Below are 12,012 nucleotides of genomic sequence, written 5' to 3'. Positions count from 1 at the left end.
TTAAACCTTATCAATATCCCACAAACGGCCAATGAAATGTGTTCCCAATTCAACTTCACCTCAGTCAGGCCCCCAAAATCCCCATCCTTGTCCCACACCACAGATTGGAGATCCCGGAGGAGGTTGCAACAGAAAGAGATAGGATTAAACCGATTACTTTTAAAACATGTCACTTCTGACAATTTTACTTCCATGTATGGCTATGTGAACACATTGCGGGGAAAAGCAGCTTGAGTGAGGGGCTTGAAGCTCAAAACTATTTTAGCTTCACGGTGACTCCACATCTGGGTTAGCAGGTGGGCTCCGCTGATATGTGGCCATGTAGGCGTGGGCAGGGCAACCGACTTCTCTTACCCATGAGGAAACCAAGGCCAAATTGGGTGGTGAATTAGCATCTTCCTCGAGAGTTGGGGCGAAGAGTAAATGTATGGAAAGTGTTTAGCTCCACTATGCAGATGTGAAGTGTTCCACGTCCCCCCAGCTGGGTGGCTTTGGGCAAGTCACTCAACCTCTCTGTTCCTCGCTTTCTTCATCCATAAAATGGCAATAATAATTATTGTCACCTCACAGGGTTGTTGTGGGGTTTCAGTAAACCATCCTCACTTTGTAGATGAAAAAACGAGGTGCAGAGGAAGTTCTGTGCCAGGGTCCCACTAGCGAGTGGGGTGCCCCTTGCCCTCCTGACTGCCTGCCCTCCCTCCTCTCCTGAGATTCCTCTGCCGCTTTTCGCCACTGCCACCGTGTGTCCTGGAGCCCTCAGCTGTAAAGCTGGAAGCAGTGCAGGCTCCTGGGACCTTGGAGGACGCTCAAATGCAAGCCCGCTCTTCCCAGGTGACCTCTGTCCTCACCTCCTCCCCATCCTCATGGTGTCTCCCTCACCCTCTTACAGCCAGAAGTTGTCAGGAGAGTACTTCCGGTACAAGGGCATCCCCTTCCCTGTCGGCATTTACTCACCTGAGAGCATCAGCATCACGGAGAACGCCGAGGTGCAGGACGATGACATCTTCATCATCACCTACCCCAAGTCAGGTACCTGCTGGGCTGGGCTGGGGAGGCAGGTGCTAGGGAGAGTGGGGGTGTGGGTGGCACAGGGGAGGAGATGGGCACACTGAGGACAACGGGAAGAGGAAAGTGGGGGCTGGATCTGTCCAGAACTGGGGTGACATTGGCCTTTTGCACTGGCAGGTCCCTCCCCCAGGAGCACCCTTCCCCCAGATCCCTCTCCTGCCCCAGGTCAGCTCTCATGTCCCCAGGGAGGCCTTCCCTGACCTCCTTGGTCAAAATAGCATCCCCATACTCCTGAAACTAATTAAAAAAAAAAAAAAATAGCATCCCCCATACACCTGAAAGTAATAAAAAAAAAAAAAAATAGCATCCCCATCCTGTCCTTCTCTAGCCCCTTAACTAACCTCATTTTTTTTTTTTTCGTGTATCACTACCAACCACTATATTATGTATTTATTTGTTGATTCATTCTCTGGTTTCCCCACTAGAACATGAACTCCATGAAGGTAAATATTTTAGTTTGTCTTGTTCCCTGCGGTGTTCTTTGAGCCTAAAACAGTGCCTGGCACATCCTAAGTATTTAATTAATATTTGTAGGAGGAAGAAAGGGAGGAAAAGAGGGACGGAGGGAAGTAAAAAGGGAAGGAGGGAAGAAGGAAGGTAGGTAAGGGTCTACAGCGACATTACTCAAAGTCTCTTGGGGAGGTTTTAGTGAGAGAAGGGATGGATTTCAGCCTTTTCTTCTCTAAAATGATGGGATTAACGTCTTTATTTTTTTCAAAATATCTTTGAAAATTTTCAAAATATGACATTCACCCTTTTCAGCATGGAGTTATATGAGGGTCTTTTTGGTAACAGCTTTGAGATATAATTCATATACTATACAACTCACCCATCTTAAAGTGTACAATTCTATGGCTGTAGTATATTCATAGAGTTGTACAACCATCACTACAATCAATTTTAGAATATTTTTATAACACCAGCAAGAAACCCTGTACCCCTTAGCCATTACCTCCCAATCCCCACATCCAGGTCCCCAAGCCCCTGCTAACTAGCATCTACTTACTGTCTCTATAGATTTGCCTATGCTGAACATTTCATGTAAAGGAATCACACAATACATGGCCTTTATGGCTGGCTTCTTTCACTCAGCATGTTTTTAAGGTTTATCTTAATCAGTTCCTTACTGATTAGTATTTACTAGTTTCCAGTCCTTTGCCTTTATGCGCGATGTAAACTTTAGGCACAATGCCCCATCCCATACATGTATCATTTACACACATATGCATTTGCACACATATTTATTAATCATGTAGAATAAACTCCTGGATATAGAAATGCTTGGTCAAAGGGTCTGTGCATTTGCGATTTTGATGGATATAGCCAAATTTCCCTTCATCGGAGCTGTACAAGTACGTCCCCCGAAAAGCAGTCTGTGTGGGAAACCCCTTTGGAGTTGGACTGTGGTGATGTTTACACAGCACTGTGAATGTACTTGATGCTACTGAACTGTACACTGAAAAATGGTTAAATTGGTAAATTTTGTGTTCTGTGTATTTCACCACACACCCACACACAAAAAATTATTAACTAGTAACAGGATTAAACTACAAAAGGGTAGTAAAGAGAACCCCAACAGATACAGGAAGAGCCAATACTGGGAGCAGCCACTCCACCTAGGGCTGAAGCAGAGCGCCCAAGGAAATGTGCTGGGGTGGTGAGGGGAGGAAGTGGCACTGGTGTCATGGCACTGGGGCCGCTGTCCATCACAAAAGCCCGCTGACAGCAGCCCATAAGAACCAGGAACAGAAACCCCATCCTCCCGCTGGGTTCCTCCAGCGCCCTCTATTGACAGAGCTTGACATTGAGCTAGCTGACAAAGGAGAAATGGTTGCGGGTCCATCCAGCTCCAATTATCACAGAACAGGAAAAAGAAATGTGGATCCGGGGCCAAGAGGCAATACACTGAGAACCGGCACAGGGTGGCTGTTATAATCCAAGGCAATATAATACTATTATTTCTCGTCTGACTTGCCTGACCCCCTTCCAAGTCCTCTAAAATCGGGACCTGTGAACTGGGTCATTGATGAGATCCCTTCCTTCTACATGTTGTCTGTGGCTCTCCGTAAAATCAGGGGGTTACTCCCAAGAAGGGGTGGTGAAAATCGCTGAGATTTCAAGTCCAGACGCTTCCCCTATGTATTAGCAGGGTGCTTCTGCCCTGATAAATAAACCTCAGAATCTCAGAAGCTGGACCCAACAGAAGTTTATTTCTCATCCTGTAAACTCAAAGCAGTGCAGGATGATTGGAGGAAAGTGGGGGGAAATCCAGCAGTCTCAGGCAGCCCTGCTCCCTCGGTCTTGTGGCTCTGCCGTCCCCAGGAGACTCATTTCCCCTGGCGTCTCAGCATCCAGCCAGCGACAGGGGATCGAGAGAGTGGGGGTCACGTGGGAGGAGTGTATGGGCCAGGCCTGGAAATGGCTGCACCTCATTGCCACCTGCATTTCCTTTGCCAGAACTCAGTCATATGGCCCACACACAGCTGCCAGAGAAGCTGGAAAATGTAGTCCCGTTGTATTCCTGGTAGGAAAATGAAATGGGGTTGGGCAGACAGCTAGCCAGTCTCCGCCACGTGCCACTTCCTAGCTTTGCCACCTGGGCCAGTGACCTTGTTTCTTTGAGCTTTAGTTTCCTGCCCTGAAAATAAAGACAACCAACCCCACCTTTTCCACTCGTTGTGAAGAGTCTGTGCAATAAAATACGTAGCCAATTGTGAAGTAAACGCAGCCATCATAAATCCGATGATAACCCCCTTTTTATCCCTCCGCACCGCCAATTAACTTGCCCATTTCTCCTGCCAGGCACCAACTGGATGATTGAGATCCTCAGCTTAATCCTAAAGGACGGGGATCCCTCCTGGATCCGCTCGGTGCCCATCTGGAAGCGGGCGCCCTGGTGTGAGACTATCATGGGTGCCTTCAGCCTCTCGGACCAGTCCAGCCCCCGCCTCATGAGTTCCCACCTTCCCATCCAGCTTTTCACGAAGACCTTCTTCAACTCCAAGGCCAAGGTGCAGGAGCAGGGAGGGGTGAGGTGGGGGGAGAGAAGGCACAACTAACAAATGAATTCAGCACATATTTATTGAGCACCTACTATGCCCTGGCTCTGATCTAGAACAGTAGTAAATAAACACAATGTAAGCCCACATTCTAAAAGAGTACAGGCAGTGAATAGATGGAATAAATAAGCAAAAAATGTAATATTTCCAAGGTGATAATTCACATTGAGAAAGAGAATGGGCGTTAGAGTTAGGGGTGGGGGTTGCAATATAAATAGGGTGTGAAAGTTCCGTTTGAGGAAAGACCTGGGAGGTGAGGGAAGGAGTCAGGAGGAGGGTGTCTGGGGGAGAAAATTACAGGCAGAGGGAAGAGCAGGTGCAAAGGCCCTGGGGTGGGTGTGATATGCCTGAGGACCAGCAAGGAGGCCTGTGTGACTAGAGCCAAGTGAGAGAGGGGGAGAAGAGTGGAGATGACAGGGCCAAAAATATGCAGGGCTGTGTTGGCTGTGGCTGGGGCTTGGCTTGTGCTCTGAGCAGGACGGAGCAGGGGAGGGCTCTAGACAGAGACCGGAGGCGACTTAGGTCTTCACAGGCGCCCTCTGGTGGCGATGTGGGGAACAGTTCGTCACAGCGAGGGCAGAAGCAGAGAGTAGGCGACTGCAAGGGTCCAGGTGGGAGGTGCCGATGGAGGAGACCTGGGTGGTGGCCGTGGAGGTGAAAAAAGGGGGGGGATGGGTTTGGGGTGTATTTTGAAGGTGGAACCAGGAGAATTTGTTGACAGATTGGATGTGGGTGTGAGAGAAACAGATGAGTCAAGGGTGTCTCCAGGGTGTTTGGCTTCAGGAAGTGGGAGGATGGGGCTGTCAACAATTGAGATGGGGAGGACAGGGAGGAGAGGTTGGAGGGGGAAGATGGGGAGCTCTGCTGTGGCCCATCAACATCCAGGTGGAGATTGCTAGTGGCAGTGAGATAGACGAATCTGGATTTGACAGGAGAGAACAGGGCTGGACACATATATTTGCACTTTGTTGCTGGATAGATAGATAATTAAAACCAGGAGACTGGTAGGATCACTGAGGAGGTGAGTGTAGACAGAGACAATATAGGGACTGTAATCCAGGAGTCCCCAAGACCACCCTAAGTCTCCATAATTCACTAGGACTCAGAACTCAGCGAAAACGGTGGAACTTACAGTTATAGTTTGTTACACTGAAAGGACACAGATTAAAATCAGCTGAGGGAAGAGGCAGGTGGAGCAAGGAGAGACCAAGCACCAGTTCCCATTGTCTCTCCCAATAGAGTCTCATGGGTAGCACTTAATCCTCCCAGCAACTACATGTGACAACAAGCAGAGTCTCACCCACCAGGGATGCTCACCTGAGCCTTGGTGTCTAGGGTTGGCCATGTAGACATGGCTGACCACCATATAGCTGACCTTGGTCTTGGGGAAAGAGATGGTTGTCAGGAAAGGACATACCTGATGGGACTTGGGGGTGTGGGTTGGTTGTAGAATATAAACCTTGTAAACAGATTGGAGCCAGGTCACTGGGGCCTCTAATGCCAGGCCCAGGGCCTGGGGCTCTACCCAGGGGTGCCGGACAGCCAAAGAGGACAGACTCGGCTCTGGGTGTAGAAAGACCTTCTGGAAGCATGTGGAAGTTGGGAGACTGGGACGAAGGTCCATACAGGAAAGGATGTGGCTGGGGCCTTGGCTCTGGGAATAGGAAGCCTTCTCTTCTCTTTTGGTCAACACTTCTCACCCTGATCTCCCCCATCCTGAACCCCATGCCTTCCTCCTCCACTCTTTATTCCCGAAAGCCAAACTGTCTCTCCATCTGATTCATAAACAGCTCCCCTCTCCTCCTAGAATGTGGTTGGAGGGAGCTCTCCTCATCTTCTGGGATGCGGTGAAATTATCTGAGCTACCATTAGCTGGGAAGTCCTCTGAGAAGTCTACCCCGAGTCCTTCCTGCTGCAGGGTCAGAAGAGATGGGAGCTCAAGGCCCTGAGGGTTTGGGGTCCAGCCATGTCTGATACCTTCTCCCTTCTCCTCAACACCCATGCACAGGTGATCTACATGGGCCGGAACCCCCGGGATGTTGCCGTCTCGCTCTATCATTACTCCAAGATCGCTGGGCAGTTGAAGGATCCCGGCACGCCTGACCAGTTCCTGCAGAACTTCCTCAAAGGCGAAGGTGAGGACGGGGGCAAAGTGGGGTCGGGGGAGCCCCTAGTGGACCCAGACTGGAAGAGCGACAGAAGAGGGATGAGAAAGGAGAGAGAGAAGCAGAGACACAGGGTGTTATAAAGAGTGATGGAGACAGAGAGGGGACCAAGAGAAACAGATTGAGAGAGACAGAGGGAGAGAGGGAGACCAAAAGGCTGAGAGAGAAACCAAAATACAATGAGAGATGCAGAAATGGGGAGAAAGAGCTAGAGAAAGACTGAGAGACACGGAGTAAGCCAGAGACAGACAGATATGCAGACACATAGATACAGAGACACTGAGAGAGAAACAAAAAGAGAGATATGGAGAAATAAACGCAGAAAGGGATGGAGACAGAGACGAAGAGACAGAGGGACACGGGACGCTAGATGTAGGAGTCTGGGGGGTGGGGAGGCACCCAGCTCAGAGGGACCAGACCTAAGACGGTGTAGGACTAGTTAGTCCCCTCTGAGCCACAGCGGGGTGGCCTTGCTGCCTGGCCCTCACCTCTCGCCCCTCCTCCCGCAGTGCAGTTCGGCTCCTGGTTCGACCACATTAAAGGATGGATTCGGATGCAGGGCAAAGAGAACTTCCTGTTTATCACCTATGAAGAGCTGCAGGAGGTGATTAAGCTACACACACGTTGGCCCAGCAGCCCCCCACTCCTCCCCTCCTCACGGCCCCCATTTCCCTTCCAGTAAGGCCTGCTCTGCCACCGATCCAGGTGCTGGGGCAACAGCAGTGAACAGAACAGGGTTCCTGAGCCCGCGAGTGGGAGAGGGACCATGGACAAATAAATAAAATAGATGGCAGCTGGGAAGAAGAGCTAAGGAGAAAAGGCCAGCGAGAAAGGAGAATAAAGAATGTGTCCAAACACACGATTTTGAGTAGAGTGGTTGGGGGAGGCCTCCAGGAAAAGATAACGCTCAAGTGAAGAACTGAAGGAGGAGAGGGAGCCATGGAGATATCTGGGGAAAGTGTCCCCGGCAGAGGACCAGCGAGTGCAAAAGCTCTGGGGTGAGAGTTCCAAGGATTGGAAAGAAGCCTAATGCCCAGAGCTCAGTGAGTGGGGGTGGGGGTGGGAAATGAGGCCCAATGGTGAGGACTTTGGCTTTTCTCTGAGTAGGTGGGAGCCACAGGTGGGCTCTGAGCAGGGGAGGAGATAAGATGGGTGAGATCATGCGAAGCTGTGGCACATGGGAAGTGAGTATCAATGATGGTTGTGGCCTGAAAGGCAGAGGAAAGTAGTGGAAGGAACAACCTGGAGTTAGACTGGGATCCTGTCCAAACCCCATCAGATGTAACCTGGGACAGGCACCTGGGAGAGAGACACCTTCTGGCTGGGGAAATCAGGGAGGTCTTCCTGGAAGAAGAGACCGTGCAGAATGCCTATGGCTTTACCTGGCTTCAAGAAGGATGCAGGGCTTCTAGCTGGAACAATCCACAGTGAATGTGCCCAACCATTCTTGGTTCTCAGCAAAGGTCTGTTCTGAGAATCTGAGAGAGGCTCTCAGATTGTGTCTCAGATATGTGTCCCTTCACCAATGGCCCCAGACATGTTCGCTTCCTGTGTGTACACTTCATGTATTTTTTGTATTCTCCTTTCTCTTGGTACTTTTTTATAGTGGAAAGAGCCTGGATTTTGGTGTCCAACAAAGCAGTTAAAATCCTCTTAAACTCTCTCAGAGCCTCAGCAGTCTCATCCTTAAAATGGGTCAAAAATGCCAGCTTACGGGGCTGTTGTGAGGACCACAATACCTGGCACTGGCATATTGTAACCACCTGACAAGGTTAGATACCAAAATGTTAGTATAGTGTGTAAAGCAAGAGTGATTAGGTTCTGAGTGTGTGTGTGGGGCTATCTAATTAGTAATAACAGTAACGGCAAATGCCATGTACCAAATGTTGCACATGAATTATTTCACTTAATCCTTGCAAAGTACTGACAGGAAAGCGACATATGAGATCAAACCACATGAAATTGCTGATTTATGGTAAACTTATATTGTTCACCCCAATAGTGTTATTATCCCCATTTTAAGAGGGGGAAACTGGTGGTTTATAATATAGAGAGAGTTGATAACTTGTCTGAGGCACACAATTCTTCATTGGGGACCCCATGGGTTGTTGTTTTGTCTTTTTTTTAAAAGATTTTATTGGGGAAGGGGAACAGGACTTTATTGGGGAACAGTGTGTACTTCCAGGCCTTTTTTCCAAGTCAAGTTGTCCTTTCAATCTTAGTTGTGGAGGGTGCTGTTCAGCTTCAAGTTGTTGTCCTTTCAGTCTTAGTTGTGGAGGACGCAGCTCAGCTCCAGGTCCAGTTGCTGTTTCTAGTTGTAGGGGGCGCTGCCCATCATCCCTTGTGGGAGTCAAACCGGCAACCTTGTGGTTGAGAGCCCACTGGCCCATGTGGGAATTGAACCGGCAGCCTTCAGAGTTAGGAGCATGGAGCTCTAACCGCCTGAGCCACCGGGACGACCCCTAATTTTTTTTTTTTATTGGGGAATATTGAGGAACAGTGTTTTTTCCCAGGGCCCATCAACTCCTAGTTGTTGTCCTTCAATCTAGTTGTGAAGGATGCAGCTCAGGTCCAAGTCCAGTTGCCGTTTTCAATCTTTAGTTGCAGGGGGCGCAGCCCACCATCCCATGTGGGAATTGAATGGGCAACCTTGCTGTTAAGAGCGCACTCTCTAACCAACTGAACCATCCGGCCTCCCCCTGGTAAAGTTATTTTGATGGGAAGATCCAGAAAAGATTTTGGCATTACCCCTCCCCCCTCTTTTCCATCCAGCTTTATTCTCCAAACCAGAAACTGGGCCATGCAGTCTGACAGAGCTTCTGGGCTGCCCCTGGGTGTGAGGAACTGCCAACATGTTAGAATTTCTGGGACACGTCAGTGGTTCAAAAGGATAAACGGATGGATGGTTATGAAACCAGGAATGACCTGGAAAAAGGGGCTGTGGGGTTTGTGGAGCTGACCAGAAGGCTGATTGTCCCAGGTGCAGATCAGAGACGGCAGCAAGATAGAGAGGATTGCAGGCTTTTGGGACCCAAATCTGAGCTCCTCCCTGGCTGTGTGACCCTGGCCAATTATCTTCCCCTCTGTGGGCCTCCATTTACTGATTGGGGTACTGACATCTTTCTACAAGGCGGTTTTTTTTTGTGGTTTTTTTTGGGCTTAAAAAAACCCAGAGGTTTATTCTCTCACAGTTCTGGAGGACAGAAGTCTGAAATCTAGGAGTTGGCAGGGTTAGTTGCATCTTGGAGGCTCAGAGGGAGAACCTGCTCCATATTTCCTCTCTTAGCTTCTGGGGTTGCCTCTGCAAGGCTACTGACAGGATCGGCACAGATATACATGAGGGGCTTGGACCAGAGCTTGGTGCACAGTAGGTGCTCAATCCACAGTGACTCGAACCATCATTATCATGAGGGAGGAGACACTTGTGCTGCATCTGGATGGGGAAGTTTGCCAGGTGGTGCAGGTTGGCGCTGGGCTTCCCTGGCAGCCCCATGCCAAAGCTTGCAAGGAGGAAAGTGTAGGGGGCGGTGAGACCTGGAAGAGAGGGTGGGGAGCAGCTGGAAAGGTGACCACACCTGTCCTTGAAAGCCAGGCCTGGGGGTTGGGACTCTTGTCCTGGGGCACTGGAAGCCACAGGAGAGCTGGGAGTAGGCTCAGCTCTGGGTGTGGGGGACTGGAGGCTTGGAGGCCAGGGAAGAGGCTGGGACATGGGTCCCCAGGGAGAGAATGAGGCCTGACCAGTGCTAGGGCTATGAGGACATAGAGGAAGGGATGGGGCAGAGAGAGTCAAGAGCAGACGGACAGGGCCTATGACTGACAGGATTGAGGGGGGAAGGGAAGAGGGAGGGGTGAGGGGGGCCAGGAGTCTGGCCCTGCGACAGGGTGAGTGATGGAGCCGTTCTGGGATGGGGGCCTGCAGGAAGAGTAGGTTTGGGGCACAGGCCAGCTGAGGCCTATTTCTAACCTGAAGGAAGGTGATTCTGCATGAAGTACCAGACTAACCTCTGCCCCCTGCTGTGACCTCTGACCCAGCCCCGCCTCTTCCCTCCCACCCATAGAACACTACAAAATCCAACACCGCAAAAAAAACAAAAACAAAAAACCCTTGGCTTGGAAGTGGGGAAACTGGGGCAAAGAGGGGAAGTCAGTTTGTACTCAGACATCCAAACTCTAGGTCTGGTGCTCTTTCTTCCCCTGGGGTCCCCTCCCTCTTCCTGGCCCCCCTGATCCCTTCTTCCCTGCCCCCAGGATCTCCACGGATCCGTGCAGCGTGTCTGCCAGTTCCTGGGCCGGCAGCTGAGCGAGGAGGCACTGGGCTCCGTCGTCGCTCACTCAGCCTTCAGTGCCATGAAGGCCAACGCCATGTCCAACTTCACGCTGCTGCCCCCCAGCCTGCTGGACCAGCGCCATGGTGCCTTCCTCCGGAAAGGTACGGGGGCTGTGGGCTTCTAAGCCCCACTAGGACACTGCCTGGCTGTGTGGCATGGGCGAGTTGTTTAACCTCTCTGGACCTCAGCTTCCTCAGCTCTGAATAGATCTGTCTTCACAGGGTCACTGTGGACTCAGGATTGACTCCACACACAGGGCTTAGAACGGGGTGGGGCCTGGACACAGCAGGGGCTTCAGATGTGCCTGCCACCCCAGGCCTGCCACTGCCTCTCAGAGAGCTCCAAACAGGAACAGAACGCCTGTGTGCACAGCCACAGCCAGCTCTGAATCGCTAGGAGGCTCTTCAGAGTCTGCGTGAATCCTTCCTGCATTAATGTTTACCCCAGAGACATTCAAGTGTGTTATGAGGTGAGGGTAGGAGTGTGTTCATTTCCTGTTGCTGCTGTTAACAAAATTCCACCAATTTAGTGGCTTAACACAGCACGCATGTACTCTCTCATAGTTCTGGAGGTCATATGTCCAAAACCAGTCTCACTGGGCTAAAATCAAAGTGTCATAAGGACCGTGTTCCTTATGGAGGCTCTAGGGCAGAACTGTCCTCTGCCTCTTCAGTTTCCAGATCTGCCTGTGTTCCTTGGCTCATGGCCTCTTCTTCCATCTTCAAAGCCAGCAGTGTAGCATGTTCTGACTCTGACCCTCCTGCCTCCTCCTACAGGACCCCTGTGATTAAATGGGGTCACCTGGATAATACAAAATCATCTCCACCCCTCTCCTGTCTCAAGATCTTTAACTTAATCACATCTGCAAAGTCCCTTTTGCCACAAAATGTCACCTATTCACAGGTTCCAAGGATTAGGATATGGACATCTTAGGGGGGGTCATTCAGCCCACTACAGGGGCTCCCCAAACCTCACTGGGGGTGTCATGTAATATGTGGTACGCGCACTTGCCAAAATTCAAAATACTGTGATCCAAGTGACATTGAGCCCAGGATTCCATGTAAGGGTGGAGCCCCATGTTGAGATTAGGAACCTGAGGCTGGGGGAATCCCATGCGGGGTGCACAGGACACTAGCAGGGTTCCCACCCCTTGCCTGATCAGTTGCTGTGGGTTTCATCCGAGCGATTCTGTCACAAACAGCAGGATGCATGGCACCAAGTGAGTTCATTCATTCCCAATGTCAAAGCAGTAACGGAAGTAGTGTAGGGCGTTGCAGGAACACTGGGGTGAGGAGGCCCTGTTCTAGTCTGTGAGGTTAGGGACAGGTCACAAGGAGGTGACACAGGGGCTGTAAGAGGTGTGCCGCAATGTTACAGGGGAGACTAATGTTC

General features: G+C 50.6%; 1 protein-coding gene across 1 annotated transcript in view; it reads left to right on the top strand.

Annotated features, from left to right (window-relative positions):
- The window catches only part of SULT2B1 (sulfotransferase family 2B member 1), a 28,929-nt gene that overhangs the window by 16,383 nt on the left and 534 nt on the right, over positions 1–12,012 (top strand). The window contains exons 2-6 of the mRNA XM_019741466.3: positions 890–1,029; positions 3,871–4,079; positions 6,136–6,262; positions 6,802–6,896; positions 10,541–10,721. Of these exons, the coding sequence (XP_019597025.1) occupies positions 890–1,029; positions 3,871–4,079; positions 6,136–6,262; positions 6,802–6,896; positions 10,541–10,721 (752 nt within the window). The remainder of the gene's footprint in view (positions 1–889; positions 1,030–3,870; positions 4,080–6,135; positions 6,263–6,801; positions 6,897–10,540; positions 10,722–12,012) is intronic.

The sequence above is a fragment of the Rhinolophus sinicus genome, chromosome 8, assembly GCF_057876585.1.
Source record: "Rhinolophus sinicus isolate RSI-liver-muscle chromosome 8, RSI-T2T, whole genome shotgun sequence".
Lineage (NCBI taxonomy): Eukaryota > Metazoa > Chordata > Mammalia > Chiroptera > Rhinolophidae > Rhinolophus > Rhinolophus sinicus.
This window is presented reverse-complemented; position numbering and strand designations above follow the sequence as displayed.